At 44.1% G+C, this 20,345-nt stretch overlaps 1 protein-coding gene and 1 non-coding gene across 2 annotated transcripts in view; one reads left to right on the top strand and one right to left on the bottom strand.

Annotated features, from left to right (window-relative positions):
* Positions 1 to 15,036, bottom strand: part of KNL1 (kinetochore scaffold 1) — a 44,274-nt gene extending 29,238 nt beyond the window's left edge. Inside the window, exons 1-8 of the mRNA XM_074998850.1 lie at positions 15,002 to 15,036; positions 14,146 to 14,185; positions 10,122 to 10,181; positions 6,438 to 6,499; positions 5,929 to 5,978; positions 5,407 to 5,446; positions 1,771 to 1,808; positions 1,453 to 1,505 (exon numbers count right to left, since the gene is read on the bottom strand). Coding sequence (XP_074854951.1) covers positions 1,453 to 1,505; positions 1,771 to 1,808; positions 5,407 to 5,446; positions 5,929 to 5,978; positions 6,438 to 6,499; positions 10,122 to 10,181; positions 14,146 to 14,185; positions 15,002 to 15,036 — 378 coding nt within the window. The remainder of the gene's footprint in view (positions 1 to 1,452; positions 1,506 to 1,770; positions 1,809 to 5,406; positions 5,447 to 5,928; positions 5,979 to 6,437; positions 6,500 to 10,121; positions 10,182 to 14,145; positions 14,186 to 15,001) is intronic.
* Positions 15,037 to 18,836: 3,800 nt separating this feature from the next.
* TRNAS-GCU (transfer RNA serine (anticodon GCU)) lies at positions 18,837 to 18,918 on the top strand. The gene has a single exon. It is a non-coding gene; the product is annotated as a tRNA-Ser (tRNA).
* The last annotated feature ends 1,427 nt before the right edge of the window (positions 18,919 to 20,345 follow it).

Here is a 20,345-nt window from a genome sequence, read left to right as displayed (position 1 = left end):
GTAAGTACAGACACGGCTATAGGTAAAAGTGAAAGCCTTCAAGGTAAGAGACAGGGCTCCGTAATTACAGCATAACACTATTTTTAGCATTTTTTTAAATAGTAAGAGTTTACTTCCAAACTTTAGTGATATATCAACTTGAGATGCTTTGGATCTATTTTGCTTAAATTATAGCCGAATCAAAGTGAGGGTCAGTTATAAACCAAAAATGTCCCCTTTTTTCCCTAATCATATGTTGTAGCCTAATCTTTTCTTCTTGGCTGCAACCAAAAGTCCTGCCTTGTTGCCTACATATGTATGCTCATATCAACAATGAGATCTGGAAATTATATAACTTTTACCCACAACCAAGAAGATAATGAAGCAGAGATTTGGTCAGGCAAAAACAATCTAATGTAGTAAAAGAAAACTGATCAATAATGATCCACAACTGACCAGGGTCCTCATATTTTATAAAATGTAGATCAAGGAAAAAACTCCATACATACTTTAAAGTGCAATACTTTCATGCAATGCAAACAATAAGCAGTATGTTAGAAAAAGCATAACCTGCTTGGGCTTTTCTAAAACAATCAGGAGCATAGGCTTAAACTGGATCAGTTTAGCATATGTCAAAGCATACCCTGCCTTGTCTATAGAACATTTTAGTTAGCTTCTATCAGATATCACATAGTTAAGTCCCAAACTAGAAAAAGTCAAAGGGTGTTACAATAGCAGCAAGTACCTTGGCAAACGCCTGGCTGAAAATCAAAAAGATTGAACATGTGCTACAACTGGGGTCAGCAACCCCCTCACTCAGGTGCCAAGAGTGGCACACAACCCGATTTTCATTGGCACACAAGGCAGGAGCTCAGCCCTTCCCCTTCCTCCCCCATCTAGCCAGGAGCTTGCTCAAAGCCACTGCACATGTGGATTAACAAAAGACCAGCTTAATGCTATCAACCACCACCTAAACTGTAGAGCTCTGCATCTTATTTATGAAATGAGTTGTAAGTCGAACTATTAGTGACTTTTACAAGTATCACCAGCACTCAGACCATCCATAGAGGTCAAAAGGTCAAACTTCAGCCCTCCACCTCAGAAAGGTTGCTGACCCCTATTCTACAACACTGGATTACATCCTGTTCGATGCATGAGTCAAGAGAAAAAAATGCAAGTTCAGTGATTTACATAACTAAGATTACAAGATCTCTCTAACAGGGAAATTTAGCAAGCTACATTAACATAAAAAAGTCTGCAGCATCTCAGAATGATATCGATCAGACTGGGAGAAAGCACTTGGAAGAAAGCACAAGCATTCTTCTCTTTCCGAGATAATTGTGAAGAAAGATCCTGTTTGTTCAACAACTGTTACATTTTAAATGGCACATTCATCTGTGCTGGTTAGGACTCTTACTTCCAACACAAATCAATGCAATTTTTCTCATTGTGAAAGAAAAAGTATTCACATACCTCACTCTGCTGCCCCAGTGTCTGTATTGGGGCATGAAGCAAAGTGTCCATCCCTTTCAAGAGAAAAAAGTATTGCATCACTTCAGTTCAGTATCACAGGAAATGAGAATCTGAATTTAGTCTATATGTATCAGTAACTGAATGTGAACTGAACAAAAATACTGTCTACTAGGACAAATAAGTTTTCAGCAGTCCCTTGCAAGGAAGTAGCTGAGGTCTTACAGCTGAATGTTTGCCAAGTAGTTTATGGGGCAAAAAGCCTGGTTACACAAGAGTTCTAAAAAGTAACCTGTTAATAAAATCTACTTTCAGACTTACCTGTAATCTCACACTGAACAGCTTCAGCTCCTTCATTCCTTAAAAAAAGGAGTTTTAAATAAACAGGTTATTAAAAGATTTCAAACATAGGTTTCTCATTTTAGTAGTATAGCATGAAGTGAGCATTAGGCATGAAACAGAGTTCAGGTATTGAACAGCAAGTATCAGATGCTGTGAGTAGATCTGATCTGTAATATACAAAGCTTCAGCCCAATGCTGAGGACAGCCCTTAACCCAAGAAATTATTGCATTATTACATGTAAAGATGATACTGCTGATCCCAAATACTTTGCATACTGAAAGAAAGAAGGGCTAAAATTAATTCCTCAATCTAAACCCAGGTCTTCTAATTAGGCTCCTTTCCCACTGAGCTTTAAGGCAGTTTTAAGTTGAATGTTCTATGAACTAACAGGCTCCAATCATTCTGTCTCAGGGAAAGGAGAGTATAAAATGAGCACCTTATTTTTCTCGCAATATGGCTTCTGATATCCTCTTCTATCAATGTCCTTTACTGCCTTTTCAGACTGACAGACATTAGCACAATGAGGGTATGAGGGAGGACAGAACGGAGTTGGTTTAAAATATGTTAGTACCTGGACAGGGCTTGACTCTTAAAAATGTCAGCAGGTTGTGGCCAATCCTAAGCTCCTCCCTCACCAACTAAAATGTATTAAAAAGGCACTAAAGTCTTCCATTCACAAGGTGCTTCGATATATTTTTAAAACTTTTAAAAAATGTAAGTGTGATTTAGAGTAAACTCCATTCCCCCTCATTCAGACAAGGCCTTAGAGCCCAGATTCCACAGGCTTGTCTTCAGCATGAAATGAGGTGTATTTGTAGCATGAATTAGTAAACTCGGTAGGACAATGATCCTTTGCTCTCACAGACGTTGGGAGGCAGGCCAGTTCTCACCTAACAGACAGCCTGCCAACTTTAAACAAATTATCACCAGCAACTATAGACCACACCACAGTAACTCCAAACCTGGAACCAATCCCTGCAACAAATCTCGCTGCCAACTCTGGTCACATATCTACACCAGCGATATCATCACAGGACCTAACCACATCAACCATACCATGAGGGGCTCCTTTACCTGCACGTCTACTAATATAATATATGCCATCATGTGCCAGCAATGCCCCACTGCAATTTACATTGGCCAAACTGGACAGTCTCTACAAAAAAGAATAAATGGCCATAAATCAGACATCAGGAAAGGTAACATACAAAAACCTGTTGGAGAATACTTCAATCTCCCTGGACACTCAGTAACAGATTTAAAAGTAGCAGTCCTACAACAATGACAGAGAGAGAGTCGCCATGTTAGTCTGTATTCTATCAAAACAAAAAAGCAGTCAAGTAGCACTTTAAAGACTAACAAAATAATTCATTAGGTCAGAAGCAAGTCTGTCCCATGAAAGCTCATCACCTAATAAATTCTGTTAGTCTTTATAGTCCTACAACAAAAAAGCTTCAAAAATAAATTCCAAAGAGAAACTGCACAGTGCAATTCATTTGCAGATTTGACACCATCAACCAATGATTGTACAGAGACTGGGAGTGGCTGGCCAATTACAAAAGCATTTTCTCTGCTCTTGATGTTCACACCTCCACATTAGCTACTGATAACGGGCCACATCCTCCCTGACTGAACTGACTTGATTTCTCCTCTCTTGATGTTCACAACTCCACATTAATTGCTGACAATGGGCCACATCTTCCACAGCTGAACAGACCTTGTCAACTCTGGCCTTCTTGACTGAGACTCCCTCTTTAAACCATACTCTGAAATGACCCCTAACCCATGCATCTGACGAAGCAGGTCTTTACCCAGGAAAGCTTATGCGCCAAAATATCTGTTAGTCTACAAGGCACCACAGGACTTCTTTTTCTTTTTAAACTCAGTAGGATTCACCTCAAAGAGATAAAACATTAAAAACATTGTATCTAGCGTACATATGATCCGAACTATCTTTCCCGCCCACACTGAATGGTTTTTGAAGTGCAAATACTATCATGCTGGTACCACAATACTGCATAGGAAGTGAAAGCCTTTGAAACATGCAGGTCTTATTTTCGTCATTCCTTCACAAATCTTTCAGAAAACTCTGGGCTTTGTTCCCAATGATTTTCACTTCCTTCATAAGAATTAAACATTAAAAACCTGAAGAAACTGTTCTAGGTTCTTTGGGAGTTATGACTAGTGGTGAATACCAGGATTCATACAGTATTATTATTCGGAGTGGCTGAGCTGAACATGTGCTTTCTTCAAGATTCTTATCTTTTCAAAAACCAATCTAAACCCACTAAACTAATTTTTAAAGTAAGGGTACTCCATGGTTAATTTTGTTTTTGAGAGAAACCACTGATTTTGAGGGTTGTGCTCAGTGTTCCCTCTACGTTTTCCCACCCCTGAATAGGGTTCCATCTAAGCTGCTGCAGATGGGGGAGAGGCACTTTCTCAAAGTTCTCCCCCTGACTTCCCTACCAGCACACACCTGCAGTAGGTGGGAGAGAGGCACCCTTCTCCCAGCCCATCCCAGCCTTCCTGGAGCTGCCACAGCTGGAAGACTGGCGCCTCTCAACTGGCCCTGAGCTGCTGCCATGAAAGGGGACTGGAGGGAGCCTTCTCTCCCACGGGAGCCTTTAGCAAAAACCCCTCAATCACCACCCCCATTCCAGATCCCACACTCCCAGGCACAGCCTTCACCCCGCACTCCAACTCTTTGCCCCAGCTCTGATCCCTCTGCACCTCAACTCTCATCCTCAGCCAAAGCACTCATCTCCCCAACTCTGAGCTCCCCTCCCACACTATGAACCTCTTGGCCCCACCGCCACCACATATTGTCACTGTGCAGAATCAATGTTGTTACGTACAACAAAATGGAGGTAGTTTGTCACACGTCACCTTCACACTGGTGCACATAAAATTCACGTGATGGGGTGGGGCCAAGAGGTTCTGAGTGTGGGAGCGGGCTCACTCCAGGGGCAGAGGGATGGGATGCAAGAAGCTCTGGCAGGGGATGCAGGCTCTGGGGTGGGGCCAGGTGAGCAGAGTATGAGGGCTCCAACTGGGGTGGGGCTGGGCTGAAGAGTTTGGATTGCAGGAGGATGCTCCAGGGCTACTGTGAGGAGTAGACTCGCACCAGCTCTCTCTCCTCAGAGCAGCACTTTGGCTGTGGGGCAAGCACCAGTTCTTGCTGTGGCAGTGGGGAAGGCAATCATCTCCCCCCACAGGTTTGAGCCAGGCAGTGTTGGAGCTGCAGCCGGGATGCCTCAGCTGCAGCTGCCCCAACAGGTCTGTGAGGCAGGTCATCTGGTCATGGGAGGCCCATCTCAAGGCAGAGTTGCAGCTGAGGTAGGAGAGCTCCAGCCACAGCAAGTTCAGGCTGGAGCTGACTTCAGACTTTCCCTCTCTCAGCCACAGGAGAGTGGAGGCTGAGCTAGATTAGGGCTTGGGGTGGGGTGGCACTATCCCAGCAGGTGCCTTCAGTGCCTGCACGGCACTTGATAGGGAGCTGCACGGCCATGCAGCTTACAGGCAACTTAAGCTGTGTTACGTAAGGATTTTTTTTTCCCCCATTCAGGACCGTAGCTCTTTAGATGTCCAAAAGGGGAATTTTCCATACTTACTGGTTAAATAGGACTTGATTCCTTCCATTTGTTGCTTGCTCTAAAAATAAAATGAGAATACAAATATTAAAGCAACAATATGAGAAGCTGCATCAAGACATTCAGATAGGAATTAACTACAGTAAAAAGGTGTTCCATCCTTTCTGATTTTTGATGTGCCCTCTATTAATTCTTTCCAGGTACTTGAAAGACTAATTTTTGGGCGCTCGGAGTATAAAGAAGGTTATTGCGCTGGATCTGTAGAAACTGGATGCAAATTGTTAAATATATAGACTAGGAAAGTTTATATTGATCTATCAACATCTCTCAGTTATATGTTCCACAAATCTGTTAACTGATAGGCTCTCAGCCTCATGCAGTTACATAGGCTGAATCAGACATGTCAGCCACTGACATTTAGCCCTGCCCTTCCCTAGCCACGACTGACCGTTCTAGTTCTGCTTACATAGCTGCAGGCATGCTGAAAGTCCACTGGCCAACAGTTTTGTAGACCTTGTAATTGAAAAAGAAAGCATATTTTACCTGTATTTTCTGGCTCTGCCACATTAGTTTGAAAATCTGTCTGGAAAACTCTGAAACAAAGAACAGAATAGCCATTTCATAAACTATACAAGTTTATTTCTACTGCAGCAAAGGATGTTCCATTTAAAACCAAGTTAAAATAATCACGTTTGGTTTCGGCACTTCTCCATATTGTATGTTCTACAAAATACCTGAACAAAAGTGCTCAGAAAGACAACTTCCTGAACGTATCTGTAACCTTCCATGGTACTTTATTGCACTTAAAAGGAAAGCTCACCCTTTCGCATTCTTTGCGTAAGAGGCAGAAGATTGGGTTATGAATCTCTTCAAATTCCTGAGGGGTCTGACTCTAAACTTGAATCCTCCCCCAATAATATTCAGTTCCTTCACTTCAATTCTCATGCATTTATACAATCCTGATGGTATCACTGGCCACCAGCTCACTGCCTGTGATGTACATTCTTATACATAAAGAATCTGTAGGTTGGCAACCTTCAGGTTAAACTTACTTTATGGTATCTGCAAAGCTTACACGACGGGAGTTTTTCCGACGTTTCTCAGGGTCATAATCCTGAAGACAGAAAGAAGACACAGCAATATGATTTAGAGCTGATAGTTAAACTTGTTCCATATAAACTAGCATACCAGCCTTTGGAGAAGATGGGCACACAATAAATAGAACACACTCATGCATTTACTATCATCTTTAACAGCTCATCACACCAAAAAAACTGGAGCTCACATACAACCCACTAAATTATGCAGCACAGAAACAATTAGACTTAAGGATGCAACCCTTAAAGTAAATTTTCTACACTAATTATTCTCCATGCTAATGAGATACATCTGAAGCACAGTTTCAGATTTCAATATAGCCAGGCTTAGTTTATCTAGCAGAATGGTAATTCCATTTACAGATTTTCTGAGCCTTTCCTTTTCCTAAAAACAGATCCCCACCCTAGAGCAAGTAGCTGTTATGGAGTCTTCCTCTCAAAAATCAATCATCTCTTCAGTACGGTAAACAGCCTGCTACTGACACACAGGAAAATGTGTATGTTGCTGAGCAAGATTTTTATGGAATTTCCCTCAGTCCTATCAAGTAGCCAATAATGATGGGAAGGAACAAAGATTCGCCATCCTCACCACTGTAGGAAGAGAAAAGGATATGCCAGAGAATCACAAGACAACCACAGCATAGTGTCTTGCAATAGCATTGTTTGTAGCGCATCACTGTGATGACACTATCACAAGATAAACAGTGCAATGGAATGTTAGGACTTCTAAGCTCTATGGCTCTCTGACTCACTTCAGAGATGAATCGGATCGGAATCTCAGCAGGATTGAGGATCGCTCATTTAAGGGAATATACAAAAGACTTACATGGAAGAATCCAAATGATATATTCCTGCAACAAGACTCATTCCATGAAATTCATCTAAACGCACTGCAAAAGTCTCAGATAATGGCATCAACATGAGAAATTGTAGATAAAGTCAATCCATTATAAATGGAGTTACACTGACCAACATTTTTCATAACAAAAACCTTGATAGTTTAAGGAGACATTTGCTTTTGGGAAGATCCCTTACACAGTGCATTGTGAACTGTCTTCCACACCAGAGCCCAGGGTAGCTATTAGCTAGGGGGTAGGAATGGTGTCTCTGGCCTCTGTTTGTCAAAGGCTGGAGATGGATGGCAGGAGACAAGTCGCTTGCTCATCGTCTTTGGTACACCCCATCTGGGGCACCTGGCACTGGCCACTGTCAGCAGATAGGATACTAGGTTAGATGGATCTTTGGTCTGACCCAGTAATGGCCATTCTTGTGTTATGTTCTTATGTTCAGATATAACATATGTACTGTAAGTATCTCAGGGTTTATATGCATATACTGTTGGAAAACATCCAAAATGTTTTCTTAAAGTAAACATATGCTCAGTGATATGTACATTAAAACTCATTGGCTCTGTCTAGACTAGCCCTCAACTTCGAAGGGGGCATGGTAATTAGGGTATTGGGAGATTACTAATGAAGGGCTGCGGTGCATACGCAGCACTTCATTAGGCTAAATCTCCCCCGTGGCAACTTCAAAGTGCCAGCTTGTGTGTAGCTGCGAGTACTTTGAAGTACCACAGTACACTCAAGCCGGCACTTCAAAGTTGCCATGGGGGAGATTTAGCCTAATGAAGTGCTGCGTATGCACCGCAGCCCTACATTTGTAATCTCCCAATACCCTAATTACCATGCCCCCTTCGAAGTTGGGGGCTAGTCTAGATACAGCCATTGTAACTGGAAAATAAACCAAGTGTATTATGAAATCAGTACCAAAAGTTGTTCTTGCCACTAAGTAAATATGAAGATAATAGCTTAATAGTGGCCTCTGTGACTTGCCCTTTACATCAGAGGTTTTCAAACTTTTTCATCTCTGGACTCCTAAAATATTTCAATTGGAGGCACGGACCCCGTTTGGAAATCATGGATGTAGTCTGCAGATCTTTAGAGGCTCACGAACCACAGATGGAAAACCTATACTCTACTGGATACTGCACAAACTGCATTGGCAGAAAAGAGGGTTTTTTAAAAAATAAAGTAGTTGAAAAAACAATCCAAAATGGCCAACATGATGATTAAGTAACTAGACCATAGGAGAAAGACAGGGAACCTAACCTAGCCACGTTCAAAATCTCAAAGATCAAATGTTGTCATCCTATATACCCTTCTTGTATTCCTCAGTGCAAAATGAGACAAACAATTGAAAATTAGATTTTGTGATCAATGAAAACCACAAATACACAGTACTTTTTGGTGAGAATCTTAAATTTTCCACCTGTGTACTGATCACAGTCTAATGAGCTGCATAGTCCATAAAACACACATTTAAAAAGAGTATTATAAACTAGCAGAACAGCTGAGACTATGTCCACATGTACTGTGGGATGGCAGACATTGCATACTTGAAATAAAACAAGTTATTCTGGATAAAATGAAAATATTGATATTCATTAAGCTTTACCTTAAATCAGAGGTGGAGAAACTTTTTCCTACAAGGGGCAACAGACCCCTACGAAAAAACAAATCAGCCACAGGCCCCACACAGCCTCATGAGGGGTGGGGGAGGGGCTCAGGTCTCCCTCTAGGCTTTTGGATTAGGTTTGCCAGCTTTCCCAACTAGAATGGAAAAGCCTTCCTGTTCAGTGAGGAAAGCTGGCAACCCTGTAATTTAGGCTGGAGCCAAAAATGAGAGGTTCAGGGTGATGGGGATGGTGTGCACAGGGCTCCAGGCTGGGGTGACTGAGGATAAGGTCTTAGGATGAGGGGGCTCTGGCCTGGGGCCAAGAGATTGGGAGTGTCAGAGGGAGCTCAGGGTAGAAGTTAGGGTGCTGGAGTGGACTCAGGGCTGGAACGCATGACTTAACCTCCAGCAGCGCCTGGATCTGGAAGTGGCTAGCACATGTCCTCGTAACCTGGAGGCAGGAGGGGGGCAGCAGAAGGTGGCTCTGTGCATGTCCCTCACTTGCAGATGCCATCCCCGTGGTTCTCATTGCCCATGCTTCCCAGCCAACAGGAGCTGCAGGGGCAGTGCCTACAGGCAATGGAAGCACGTGGAGCTTTCCAGATCACTATGAGCCAGCACTTTCAGCTCCAGCCCCACTGGGGGCAGAGGGTGGGGAGACAGGTAGACAAGGCTTAGGGATTTCAGCCTGTGGCATATGAGACTTGCCATGGGCTGGATGAAATTAAGCAGGGGGCCACATCTGCCTTAAATGGAGTTTACCACCCAGTTTTGAATAAATTATTTTTAGCTTTACACACGTAAAATCTTTAACTGCTACAACAGTCTATAAAAACTAAACAGCTTTAAAAGTGTAAGTCTTATGGACTATAACAAAGGCAAGTAATATCCACTAATCACTAATTGTCACTCTCTTCCCTCTCTTTTTACTTTAAGGAAGTTTGCATTTGTTAAGTAAAACACAAAAAGTAAAGAGCTGACTGGAGTAAGCACTTTATTCAGCCTACAAAATACCAGATAAGTAAAGTACATAGAATTTTAGCAATTGAAGTAGTCATATTCTCGACCAGTTATAATAAGTTCTGTGAAGCTACACTAGTGAGAGGCGATTCAGTCAGCGGCATTTGTCCAGAACAGAATGCAATCGTTAAAAATATTGACAGGTAAAAGGTTAATACCTACCTGAGTAAATTCATTCCCACTCCCAAGGTCCTTGAGAGGACTCCGTGGAGCTTTTAAAATCTAAAAGGAAATATTTATAATAGTTGAGAAGATGATCTCAGCAGCTTCAACAATTGGCCTACTACTGAAGATCAGGCACTCAGAAAAGCTAGCAAATTAAGATATTCCAAATACACACCATCTCTCCTCTTCTCGACTACAACCAGAATGTTAGTCACATAGTTTGCTACTGCTTCCTGGCTTTTAGAAGCTTGCCTACCACCAGTGAGTTTTATATGAAGATTTCCAGAAAGCAAGACAGTACAAAACTCCATCTGAGAAAAGTATTATGCAGGATTGGGACATCAGAAAATGGACGAGACAATAAGATTAACTTCGTACTGTGTTTTGTTGCAGAAAAGATTTATTTTTAAAGAGATATTAATGACCACAGAAGATGAAACTGCAGCAACTCTTAAAACCTCGGAGGAATTTTAAAAACAAAACAATCAAGTAAGATGTACCTCAGGCAGAGTTTGCTCTGCATTTCTGAATATATACCTCATTTCACTGTTTTAAGTACAGGTTGGACCTCTCTAGTCTGGCACCCTCAGGACCTGAACAGTTCTGAAAGAGAATTTGCCAGACCATGGTAGGTCAATATTGATTAGCAGCATTTCAAAGACACCATGTTAGAGGCCCAACTTAAATGTATACCCCAAATTAAAAAACACAGTAAGAGACCCAAAAAAGAGCCACCATGGCTTAACAACCGTGTAAAAGAGGCAGTGAGAGATAAAAAGGCATCTTTTAAAAAGTGGAAGTCAAATCCTAATGACAAAAATAGAAAGGAACATAAACACTGCTAAATTAAATGTAAAAACGTAATAAGAAAAGCCAAAAAAGATTGAGGAACAGTTAGCCATAAATTCAAAAAACAATCGTAAAAATTTTTAAGTACATGAGAAGCAGGAAGCCTGCTAAAAAAGCAGTGGGGCCCCTGGATGATAGAGGCATAAAAGGAGCAATCAAGGAACATAATGCCATTGCAGAAAAACTAAATGATTTCTTTGCTTCAGTCTTCATGGCTGAGGATGTTAGAGAAATTCCCAAATCTGAGCCATCCTTTATAGGTGACAAATCTGAGGAACTGTCCCAGACTGAAGTGTCATTAGAGGAGGTTTTAGAACTAATTGATAAGCTAAACAGTCACAAGTCTCCTGGACCAGATGGCATTCACCCAAGGGTTCTGAAAGAACTCAAATGTGAAATTGCGGAACTATTAACGGTGGTTTGTAACCTATCCTTTAAATCAGCTTCCGTACCCAGTGATTGGAAGACAGCTAATACAACACCAATATTTAAAAAGGGCTCTAAAGGAGACCCTAGCAATTACAGACTGGTAAGTCTAACATCAGTACCTGGCAAATTAGTAGAAACAATCGTAAAGAATAAAATTGTCAGACACGTAGAAGAACATGATTTGCTGAGCAAAAGTCAACATGGTTTCTGTAAAGGGAAGTCATGTCTTACTAATCTATTAGAGTTCTTTGAAGGGGTTAACAAGCATGCAGACAGGGGGGATCCAGTAGACATAGTATACTTAGATTTCCAGAAAGCCTTTGACACGGTCTTTCACCAAAGGCTCTTATGTAAATTAGGTGGTCATGGGATAGGAGGAAAAATCCTTTCATGCATTGGGAACTGGTTAAAAGATAGGAAACAAAGGGTAGGAATAAATGGTAAATTTTCACAATGGAAGGGGGTAACTAGTGGCGTTTCCCAAGGGTCAGTCCTGGGACAAACCTTGTTCAACTTATTCATCAATGATCTAGAGAAAGGGGTAAGCAGTGAGGTGGCAAAGTTTGCAGATGACACCAAAGTGTTCAGGATAGTCAAAACCAAAGCAGACTGTGAAGAACTTCAAAAAAAATCTCAGCAAACTGAGTGACTGGGCAGCAAAATGGCAAATGAAATTTAATGTGGGTAAGTGTAAGGTAATGCACATTGGGAAAAATAACCCCAATTATACATACAATATGATGGGGGCAAATTTAGCTACAACAGATCAGGAAAGGGATCTTGGAGTTATAGTGGATAGTTCTCTGAAAACATCCATGCAGTGTGCAGCGGCAGTCAGTAAAGCAAATAGGATGTTAGGAATAATTAAAAAAGGGATAGAAAGTAAGACGAAGAATATTTAACTTCCCCTATATCAAACTATGGTACGCCCACATCTTGAGTACTGTGTGCAGATGTGGTCTCCTCACCTCAAAAAAGATATACTGGCGTTAGAAAAGGTTCAGAAAAGGGCAACTAAAATGAGTAAGGGTTTGGAACCGGTCCCATATGAGGAGAGGCTAGAGAGACTGGGACTTTCCAGTCTAGAAAAGAAGAGACTGAGGGGCGATATGATAGAGGTATATAAAATCATGAATGGCGTGGAGAAAGTGAATATAAAAAAGTTATTTACTTGTTCCCATAATATAAGAACTAGAGGACGCCAAATGAGATTCATGGGTAGCAGGTTCAAAACTAATAAAAGAAAGTTTTTCTTCACACAGAGCACAGTCAACCTGTGGAACTCCTTGCCAGAGGACGCTGTAAAGGCCAGGACTGTAACAGAGTTTAAAAAAGAGCTCGATAAATGTTTGGAAGTTAGGTCCATAGAGGACTATTAGCAAGGGGTAACGTATGGTGCCTAGCCTTTTGTTGAAGGCAGGAGATGGATGGCAGGAGACAAATCGCTTGATCATTGTCTTCAGTTCACCTCCTCTGGGGCACTTGGCATTGGCTACTGTCGGCAGACAGGATACGGGGCTAGATGGACCTTTGGTCTGACCCAGTATGGCTGTTCTTATGTTCTTATATTCTTACTACCAACACTTCCATTTTCTGGGCTCTTAGCCCTGTAGGGGTAAATTAGAGCTAAATAACAGCACAGAACACTGAGAGCCAGGACTCGCGGCTGTAAACAAACTGTATGGGATCCTGGGAAACTTGGCCACACCCATAATAAGCGGTCAGCCAGATAACTAAAATCATGCTGGATTATGGATGTTGCTGGATGAGAGTGTGACAGATTAGAGAGGTTCAAACTGTACTTCCAATTCTTCAACTGGACAAGTTACAGAAAGCTGTCCTTTCCAGTAACGAGTTCTTGCATTTTGTAAGATTGATACTAACTGAGCTCATGTATGTTTTTTTCTTAAATTATAAATCTTCCCACAAAAACTGTGTCCAACTGTTTTACATCATTTTGTTAACAACACTTCCATTCTCTTCCATTATGCAACATACAGATAATTAAATAGTTGTCCAATGTACCCATTGAGCAGCTATTTTGCTATGCTGTGTAGAACACTCAGGGCTTGTCTACGCTACAAAATTAAGGTGACTTAAGCTGACGTACAGACACTGCAATAATTAGATTTTTAACGCCCACACTACACTTCTACTGTTGGTGGTGCCTATCCTCAGCAGGAGCACTAGCACCAATTTCATTGACCGCAGCTCAGATTTCTTCCACCCCGACCCTGAAAATTCCACACCAGCAGGCAGACCAAGCTCAGACTATCCTTCCATACCCTCATCCCATCCCCAAATCTTTCATCAGGAGGCCGCAACAAGCCTACAGCTCTCCTCACGCTATTCAGTCCACCCCTAGGAGGCAACCTGGGTTCAGGCTCTTCCCCCCCGCATCTCTTCTCAATCCTTCATTGGTATATGGGTGCAGTGGGGTGAGGTGCCAGCTCTCCTCCCTTGCATCCCCAATTCCTCATTGGGAGTAACTTAAGAACTATGCCTTTCACAGAAATTGAGTTATTAAATCAATGTACTGGGTGACTTACATTTAATCAATCCTAGATGCTTATTCAGTGGCCAGATTGCACTATAAAAGCAGCTAGAATGACCATTAGAAAGACATGTAAGGTGTCTCATTCTCTTTATTGACACTGAATTTTCCATATGCTAGTGAGGAAAGTAAGCCCATTTTTACTAGATTCCATTACTGATAAATAATCATATTCAAAGTCACACTCACCGAGGAAAGCCTTTGCCTTCTGATGCGTTCTGTATGATCACTGAGAGAAAAGAAGAGAGAAAATCTTAGTGCTCAAACCCACATAAGGACTGCTGTTCTTCAACAACACTACCTTTAAAAAGTTTTTAAAAGGAACTAGTCAGTTTCCTGGCTCTAAGAGTGGCAAAGAGCCAGGAACCAGGGGGGCAGCCTGGTTCCTCTCTCTCCCCGCCCCCTTGCCTGACCTGGGACACTGACCAGATGGTCAGTGTCCCAGGTCCCGCAAGTGGCGGGGAGCTGGAAATCGGGCAGGAGCCTGGCTCCCAGCTCCCCACCACTCCAGAGTCCAGGAAATCACTCCTGTCAGGGCGGCTGCCGAACTCGCAGCTGTCACCCGACAGGAAACCATTCCTGTCAGGGGTGACAAGAGTCTGGCTGCTGCCCCTGACAGGAGCGGTTTCCCCGCTCCTGTCAGGGATGGCAGCCTGGCTTGCAGCAGTCACATTAACCCAAGACATGTGCAACTTGACTGGGTGTACCTTGAGAGTTTACTGTATTTTAATGTTTCAAAAATAGTTTAATCCAAGCCCACTTGGCAAAGCTGATCTTAATACTAGAAAACAAAAAATAAGCTCAGGAAAAGATAGCACTGCCCCTTTTCTGAGGAGACCTCAATCTAGTGCTGTGAAATATTTGTAGAATTTTCTCCTATAGTACCAATAAAGCTCCCTCTGTCTGTTAGGTTTAACGGAGATGTTAGAATCTCTTGAAATAGCTGCTGTGTGTAGGGCCAAATACAGGAAAGAATTAATCTTTAGCCACTAAAACAAAACCATGTTTGGCACCTTAAAATTCTCAGCTGGAAGCTTCAACTTACTTTTCATCATTTGGTTCTGAATAAATCCTGTCCATTTCTGAAGGGTGTGCTTTTCCTATAATAAACACACAATATCAAAATCCAAAAAACAGTTAAGAGTCAAAGCAATAGGGAAATCTCAGAACCCCTGATCATTATAATGGAGCAGGAAAACAACCACTATTATTAAGTTTACATCATGACATCCATTTAAAGGTGGACCTAAATTCTCTAAAATCAACATGCTTCACTGGATTTCTTTGAAGCTTTGTGTGCCTCAGAAAAGTGTAATGCAGGGTTAAAGATCCAAAGTTGGAGTCACAATAGCCAGGAGTCATAGAAATGTGGAAAGGTTTCTAGGTTTCATTTTGCCCACCAGGGCTAGAGATAAAACTACTGAGATAAAGTGGATCAAAATGGTCACAATCTACAGAGTTTTACCCAAGATTTTGCGTGGCACTCACTAAATCTTTGGGGGACCCAAATTAAGAGCGGTATTTAAGAAAATGTACATTTTTACACTGCATGTGCCAATATTAGAAAAACAGCTAAAAGTTAGCAAGCTAACAGGTACAGAGTTCTGTCCACAGAACTCTCTGTTGACTGATATTTCCTGAAAGAAACTGTCTGCAGAACACGTCCACAGCTAATACAGGCTCCTACTGTCAATGCCCTCTGTTGACAGGGAGTGGCCAGACTGCCCAGCCCTCTGTTGACAGAGTAGCCAACCGGAATCTCTGCAAACAGGGCAGCCCGGTGAACGGGAAGCCCTCTCTGTTGACAGAGCACCCCCTGGAGCATCTCACTAAATTTTTTTTTATCATCGACAGAGCCACTATGCCTCGTACCATCAAGACTGAACTCTGCCGGGAAAACTGCTGTGTTCTGCTGACAGATTCATGACAGAGTGCATTCGTAGTGTGGACACTCCCTAGTTTTGTCAACAGACAGCCTCTTCTGTCAACAGAACTCTGTAGTGTAAACCCAGCTCTAGTATTCAATTTGTATCATTATAAATGCTTTACATTTGTCTTTTGTAAGTGCTCTTGAATACAAATTGTTACTCTGATTGCTTTGAAATTTGGTGTGCCTCAAGGGAAGGCAGAGTAGCATTAGTGATTCAAATGTGGAGTCATTTGACCAAGGTTCCTGACTTGGAAACCCCCGCCCCAAATTATTTTCTTTTGCTGCCCGGTACTGTTAAATTGATAGGTACAGTAGACCCCAAGTTACGCAAAGGTTGCGTTCTTGGGCAACCTCATGTAATTCAAATTTCAAGCAAGTCAGGAGGAGCTGGGAACCAAGCAGCAGCCTGGCTCCCAGCTCCCTTGCGCTTGCAGGAGCCAGGAAACTGACCAGCACTGGTCAGTCTGCTGGTTTCCCTCTGCTCCTGGGAGCCGGGAAACTGATCAGCACATCCCTGGTCAGTTTTCCTGCTCCTGTCAGGGGCAGCAGCCTGAGTCAGGCTCCGGGCTGCCGCCCCTGACAGGAGCCCGCAAACTGACCAGGGCAGTAGATGGTCAGTTTCGCCACTCTTCTGAGTAGCAGGGAGAGGGCACCTGGCAGCCGGGAGCCAGGAACCAACCCCCAACCACTCAAAGTCACATTAACCCGAGTTATGCACAAGTCAAGTGTGCGTATCTTGGGGTTCTGCTGTATAATAAAAATGTAAGAACAGCCACATACGGTCAGACCAATGGTTCATCTAGTCCAGGGTGTCTAACCTGTTTTCACTGGGAGGCCACACAACAATATTTTACATGTTCTGGGTGCTGAACACAAAATAGTCCCAAACTACCACCCATCCATCCCCTCCCTGCCCCCAGGCTTAACCCCCACCCCAGCCCTGCATCCCCAAGCCGCTCCCAGGCTTAAACTCCCCCTCATCATGCCCCACAGCCAGGCACCCTACACCCCACCCCTGGTGATTCACTGCAGCCACTGCCAGAACTCCAAGAGCCAAACCAAGTCCCAAGAGCCACACAGCTCATTTTAGAAATGGCATTGCTACTGGCTCCACAAGCTGGATTAAAAGCCTCAGCAGGCCTGATTCTGACCTGTGGGCCACATATTGAACACCCTTGATCTAGTCCAGTATAGAGTCTCCAACAGCAGCTAATTCCAGTTTCAGGGGGGAATGTAGAGAACAGGGCAACTCTGGAGAGATCCACACTGTCTTCATTTCTTTACTTTTGGCAGTCAGAGGTTTACGCTCACTCCAGGCATGGAGCTAACTCCCTGAACATTGTGGCTAAGGCCAGGTCTACACTAGGAGGTAAAAATCAATGTTAGGTACATAAATCCAAGTACAAGAACCATGTAGCTGGAGATGACTTATCTAAAATCAATTTTTGCTGCCATCCACACAGCAGGACAGTGCAAGAAACTCTCCCATCATCTTCCCTTACTCCTTGTGACTGCCAGGAATTCCAGGGTCAAGGCAGCAGCATGACAGTTTGATTTAGCGCATCCCCAATAGCGGGAGGGTGGAGGGGGGTTTGAGCAGGCTCCCCAGTAGTACCACAAGGGGAAACTGACTGACACTTGCCACCTGGGACTCACAAAAGAAACCAGCAGTCACGTAGCACTTTAAAGACTAACAAAATAATTTATTAGATGATGAGCTTTTGTGGGGCAGCCCCACTTTTTCAGATCTTGCTGGCGCAAGGTCGTCTATTTCCCCCTTCCCTCCTGCCCCAGGGGAAATTGATGAAATGTCACCAGGCACTTGTACAGTTCTCACAGGACCCCAACGTTCACCACTGAGACAGTTCTCGCAACACACTGGTTGAAAACCACCGACATAACGTATTTCATTTGTGGGGTGGGTTTTGATGCTTCTGGGAGAGATGAGCATACACGAGAAATAAGTCATACCAGCAAAAGCACTATTACAATGCTACGATTTGCACGAGCGCTTTTGCCCGTCCCCCCCAAACGGATAGTAGTGCATCAATGGGAGTTTCTAATGATACTGCCTAGGAAAGGGTGAGAAGCAAAATAGCTGAATCCTCCCCTTCCCCCGCCCCAGCAGCTGTCTGCACTAAACCTTCGCACGCACAAGAGCCCGATGGACTTTTGACGTTCACAGCTTATCAATGGGTGTCCCACCCCACCCCGCCCCGCCCCATGGGCTGCTCCAGTTTGGCTGAGGAAAGGCTCCGCACGAGCCGGCGGGGTCCGCAGCGCACAGAGCGGGACCTCAGCGCGCGCAGACAGCTGGGCGGAACAAGGCCGCGACGCCCTCGGCGTCCCCCGGCACCGCCTGGGCCGCGGTGGGAGCCACCTCCCAGGGTGACGTGACGTACCGGACCGGGGCAGGCCCGCCAGCCCCCCCTCCACCAAGCGCGCTCCCGGCCCCTCAGGAGCCACCGCCGCCCAGGGACCCTCACCGTCCGCTCCACGCTCAGCCCTCAAGGCGCCACCGTCTGGTCTCCTCGCTTCAGCCTAGTCCCGCGGCGCCCATTAGGCTCAGGCCGGGCCACCGCTTCGCTATTCAAACCTAACCGCCTAATCTTGCGCATGCGCCCTGGCCGCGGGGCCAACCGAACCCGCTAGTATTGTGTGGTTGGGTGGCTCCGCACCCTCCGCCGTACACCATGGCGGCCACCGGGTTTCCGTACAACATGGCGGCTTCCTCCTATCCTGCTCTACATATCGCATGTCGATGTTTCCTCCTAAACAATCTCAGGGCAGAGAGACCTCGGCGACCCGCAGGCAGAAGCGTGGCTGGGAGAGGGGATTCGTACAATACAGCAGCCTCCTTATACAATATAGGCCGGCGAGGAAATATGTGCTGCAACTCAGCTCAGATAGAATCATTGCTTATAGGCTGGGGGAAGCTGCAAGCTTCTGTGACGAGGTGGCCGAGTGGTTAAGGCGATGGACTGCTAATCCATTGTGCTCTGCACGCGTGGGTTCGAATCCCATCCTCGTCGGAAGCTGTCTTTTGTTCTCTTCACCGATTGAAGCCTCTGGACTTCCATCATTGCTCTCGGGAGCGATACCGATTATTTAGCAGCCTGCTTAAAACCCCTGCTAGGCTCATCATCCACACACAGTTCCTCTTGGAACAAGGGGGTGGGCGGCAAGCCGCTGGGAGCCTGCCGCAATCAATTACTTCACCGTTGAAAGGCATTTTGCTGCCCAAGCAGCTCCCTATAGGGGTACACGTGCTGCCTTTCTTCACCCCCACCCCACGTCCCACAGGCTGTGAGCTAGGGGGATGCTCTCTGTCACAGGTGGGACACGTGGGCTGCTGCATTGTTACACAGGGAACAAAGGAAAAAAGCAGTCCAGTAGCACTTTAAAGACTAACAAAATAATTTATTAGGTGATGAGCTTTTGTGGGGCAGACCCACTTCTTCAGACCATAGCCATACCGGAACAGACTCAATATTTAAGGCATAGGGAACCAAAAACAGTAATCAAGATTGACAAATCAGAAAAAATTATTAAGGTGAGCAAATCAGAGAGCAGAGGGGCCAGGGGGGGAGTCAAGAATTAGATTAAGCCAAGTATGCAAAAGAGCCCCATAATATCCCAGAAAATTTGCATCCAATGGACAGGGCCAGACAAATACCCAGAGACCAGCTATTCCAAGATAGGCCCAAAAAAGCCAAGAACAGAACACCAATGGTCATTACCTACAGCCCCCCAACCACTGCAATGCATTATTAAAGACCTACGACCTATCCTTAATCGGGATGCCACACTCCAGAAGGCCCTAGGTGACAGGCCTGTTCTCTCCTTCAGACAACCTCCCAACCTTATGAGGATTCTAACCAATAGCCACAGTCTATACCACAGGAATACCAGTCCTGGGACTTTTCCTTGCAACAAAGCCCGCTGCCAGCTTTGTCCACATATCTATTCTGGCGATACCATCACTGGACCTAACCAGGTTATTCACAGAATCACAGGCACATTCTCATGTTCCTCAACTAACATCATATATGCCATCATTGGCCAGCAATGCCCAGATGCTTTGTATGTTGGACAGACTTCAAACTGTCTCAGACAAAGAGTTAATGGGCACAAAACAGACATCAAAACATTCCTGATCCACAAACCAGTTAGGCTACATCATGGGTGTCCAACCTTTTGGCTTGGCTGGGCTGCATTGAGTGAAGAGGAATTGTCTTGGGCCCCATATAAAATATATAATATAGTTAATGTATATAAATCACATAATAATGTTAAAAGTTTACAATCTTGTGGGGCCGCATTACTAGCTGTCCAGGGCCACGGGTTGGACATGCCTGGTCTACATTTTAATGGCGTGGGCCATTCTGTTAATGACTTAAGAGTTTGCATCTTATTGAAAAAGAATTTTCAGTCTGCTTTGGAAAGAGAAACTGCTGAA

Source organism: Carettochelys insculpta, chromosome 6 (genome assembly GCF_033958435.1).
Source record: "Carettochelys insculpta isolate YL-2023 chromosome 6, ASM3395843v1, whole genome shotgun sequence".
NCBI classification, from domain to species: domain Eukaryota; kingdom Metazoa; phylum Chordata; order Testudines; family Carettochelyidae; genus Carettochelys; species Carettochelys insculpta.
Note: the sequence above shows the minus strand (reverse complement) of the source record. Positions and strands in the feature narration are given on the sequence as shown.